Source organism: Elephantulus edwardii, unplaced genomic scaffold (assembly GCF_000299155.1).
Source record: "Elephantulus edwardii isolate Elephantulus edwardi_28Jun2011 unplaced genomic scaffold, EleEdw1.0 scaffold00127, whole genome shotgun sequence".
Classification (NCBI taxonomy): Eukaryota; Metazoa; Chordata; class Mammalia; order Macroscelidea; family Macroscelididae; genus Elephantulus; species Elephantulus edwardii.
Genome location: NW_006399877.1, coordinates 2,873,339 through 2,875,786, shown reverse-complemented (window position 1 = coordinate 2,875,786; position 2,448 = coordinate 2,873,339). Strand labels below are relative to the sequence as shown.

Genomic DNA, 2,448 nt, shown 5'->3' with positions numbered 1-2,448 from the left:
TCAGAGACAGTGCGATTGGCACAGGACAGAGCAGAGTTTAGGGCTGTTGTACATAGGGTCGCTATGAGTCGCAAGTGACTCTACGGCACATAACAACAACCCTAGTGGGCTAACCTGTGCACTCCAATTTGGAGACAACTAGTTTCATTTTGGAGGAAGTGCAGCTAGGATGTGCCTTAGAGGAGAGGACACTGAACCTTGATATAACGTGTGTGGGGGCATGCTGTCAGGAGGGGACAGTCCTTGGAAAAAGACATCATGCTGGGAGAAGCGGAGGGTAGGTGACACAGGATGTCTGTCAGTGAGAAGGACGGACACAGTCACTGTAACCATGGACTCAAGCATGCAGGACTCGAGAATCTTGCAGGACAGGACAAATCTGCTAGTCACATGGCTGTAAGGACCATAGTTTTGTCAGTGGCAGCTAACCACAATTTCATTTTATTATACATAAATTTCTAGGAATCGTAGTCAACTGGTTGGTACCTAACCACAAGTCTGGGAAGTTGCAGGTAACCCAGGAGTAAATTGAGGAGGTGAGTCAGTTGCCTGGCTGCTTCCACTTTCTGATGGACCTGCCCTCCAGCCAGCATCTGCATCTCTGTGGAGGGCTGGGTACCAGGCCTGGAGATGCCTGGTGATGTACATCTGTGACGTGTCCTGTCTGCCGCTCTGAGTCACCCCCTCATAGACAACATCAGCAAAAATGCAGAAGAGGAATGGATCATATAGAAGAAAAAGGAAAGCTCAGTTTTGGCATCTGATTGGATTTTAGACGAGAAAGGAAATAGATGAGTCCACAGTTTAATCTCCAGAAGATGTGGAGGAACAGCTGAAAATGGTGTCATTCTGGGAGAGAGAAAAAAAAAAAATTCCCTCAGATAGTGACTGTGGATTGTGTGAAGGTTGGGTATGACTGTCTGTGTGGATGTGTTGTATATGATCCACTGAGGGAGGCGACGGGAAGGGCCAGCAGACGTGGAAGACTATCATCCCCTCAAGCATCATACAGAACTAACCAGCCAGGCCCCCAGCAGATTCTGGCTTCAAGTTCTGTACAGGAGTTGCTTCTTCCTCTGCCCATCAAACCATCTGTAAGTGGGCTCTAATGCTCCCCGGCCTCCCTCCAGCAGCAACCCAAGCGAGGCCTGTCCAGCTGCTGTTAATTGAACTTTAGGGACTGGAAGAGGCAAGCCTGGATCACAGCACGGAGAGACTAGAGGGTGGACCAGCGGGATGATTCTCCCAGTAGACCAAGAATGAGTCATCTTTGGGGTGGATGTGGATGCCTTACAAAGAGTGCTGTGCCCAAGAAGCGATGCGTCATGGGGCTGACTGACGTCCCCAGCCAGAGAGAGCTCTTGCTCTAAGAGAACCCGAGCCAGGGCTGGGCTGGGAGCGCCTGGGGCCAACAGTGCGCACGCCCCCTCTCCAAGACTGATTGGCGGCTGCGCTTTCTGGTGGATGCTTCCTTCAGCCGCATGGGCACCTCTGTGAAGGGCTGGGTGCCACGCTTGGAGATGCCCTGTGATGGGCATCTGTGCAGCACTCTATCTCCTGGTCTGAACTGTCCCTTCGCTGACACTGTAATTGTGCAGGTGGGATAGGAACAGGGAAAGGGCTCGGTGGCAGGGTTTTAGGCGATGCTGGAGGGGGAAACCCAAGTGCAATTGCTTTGGGGTACCACCTTCTAGATGTCTTCAATGTCCTGGACACCACACAGGGATGTTGTTTCTTCTGCCTGTCCCTGCGCCTGTGGTCCCGGTCCCCGACAGGTCCCTCCTGGCCAGCTTCTGACGATTTCGCGTCGCCCCCTCTCCAGGCGTCTCCATGGTCTCCACTTTCCTAGAGCCGGTTCCCCATCAACCCTGCGCCCTGTGCCCTAGTCCCGGTGTCTCCGTCTCCGCGCCCCTGGCTTTCTATGTTCCCGCTGGACCGCACAGTCGCCAGTCCCAGTGTCCTCTGTCCCCGCGGTCCCAACCCGAGGTCTCCTGCGGCCCTGACGCCTACTTGCCCTGGTCCCGGCTCCCTGTGCCCTCGACCCTGGTGTCACCGCAACCCCCAGCCGCCGGGCCCCTGCGACCCGAAGCCCCGGCGTCCCCCTGCCCCTTGTCCCCTGCGGCCCCTCGTTCCTAGGCGCCTGTAGCCCCAAGCCCCGGCTCCCTGCGGCCCCTCCGCCCCAGCCCCCTGCAGCCCCCGGCGTCCCCGCGCCTCTGACGCCATGACGCCGCGGCGGAGGGAGGGGCGAGGCGGCCGGAGCGGGGCGACGCGGGCGACGGGCCGGCAGTGCGGCGACGCGGCCGATGGACATGGGCACCCAGGGCTCGGGGCGCAAGCGGCTCCCCAACCGGGAGCGGCTGTCGGCGGAGGACGACGCGCTGAACCAGATCGCGCGCGAGGTGAGCGGCGGGGCCGTTATGTGCGCGGCGCAGGGGCCGCTCGGGTGGC

The 2,448-nt window shown here is 58.1% G+C and overlaps 1 protein-coding gene across 1 annotated transcript in view; it reads left to right on the top strand.

The window, feature by feature from the left end:
- Window positions 1–2,303: 2,303 nt before the first annotated feature.
- Window positions 2,304–2,448, top strand: part of LRRFIP1 (leucine rich repeat (in FLII) interacting protein 1) — a 159,300-nt gene continuing 159,155 nt past the window's right edge. The window contains exon 1 of the mRNA XM_006893515.1: window positions 2,304–2,399. Coding sequence (XP_006893577.1) covers window positions 2,304–2,399 — 96 coding nt within the window. The remainder of the gene's footprint in view (window positions 2,400–2,448) is intronic.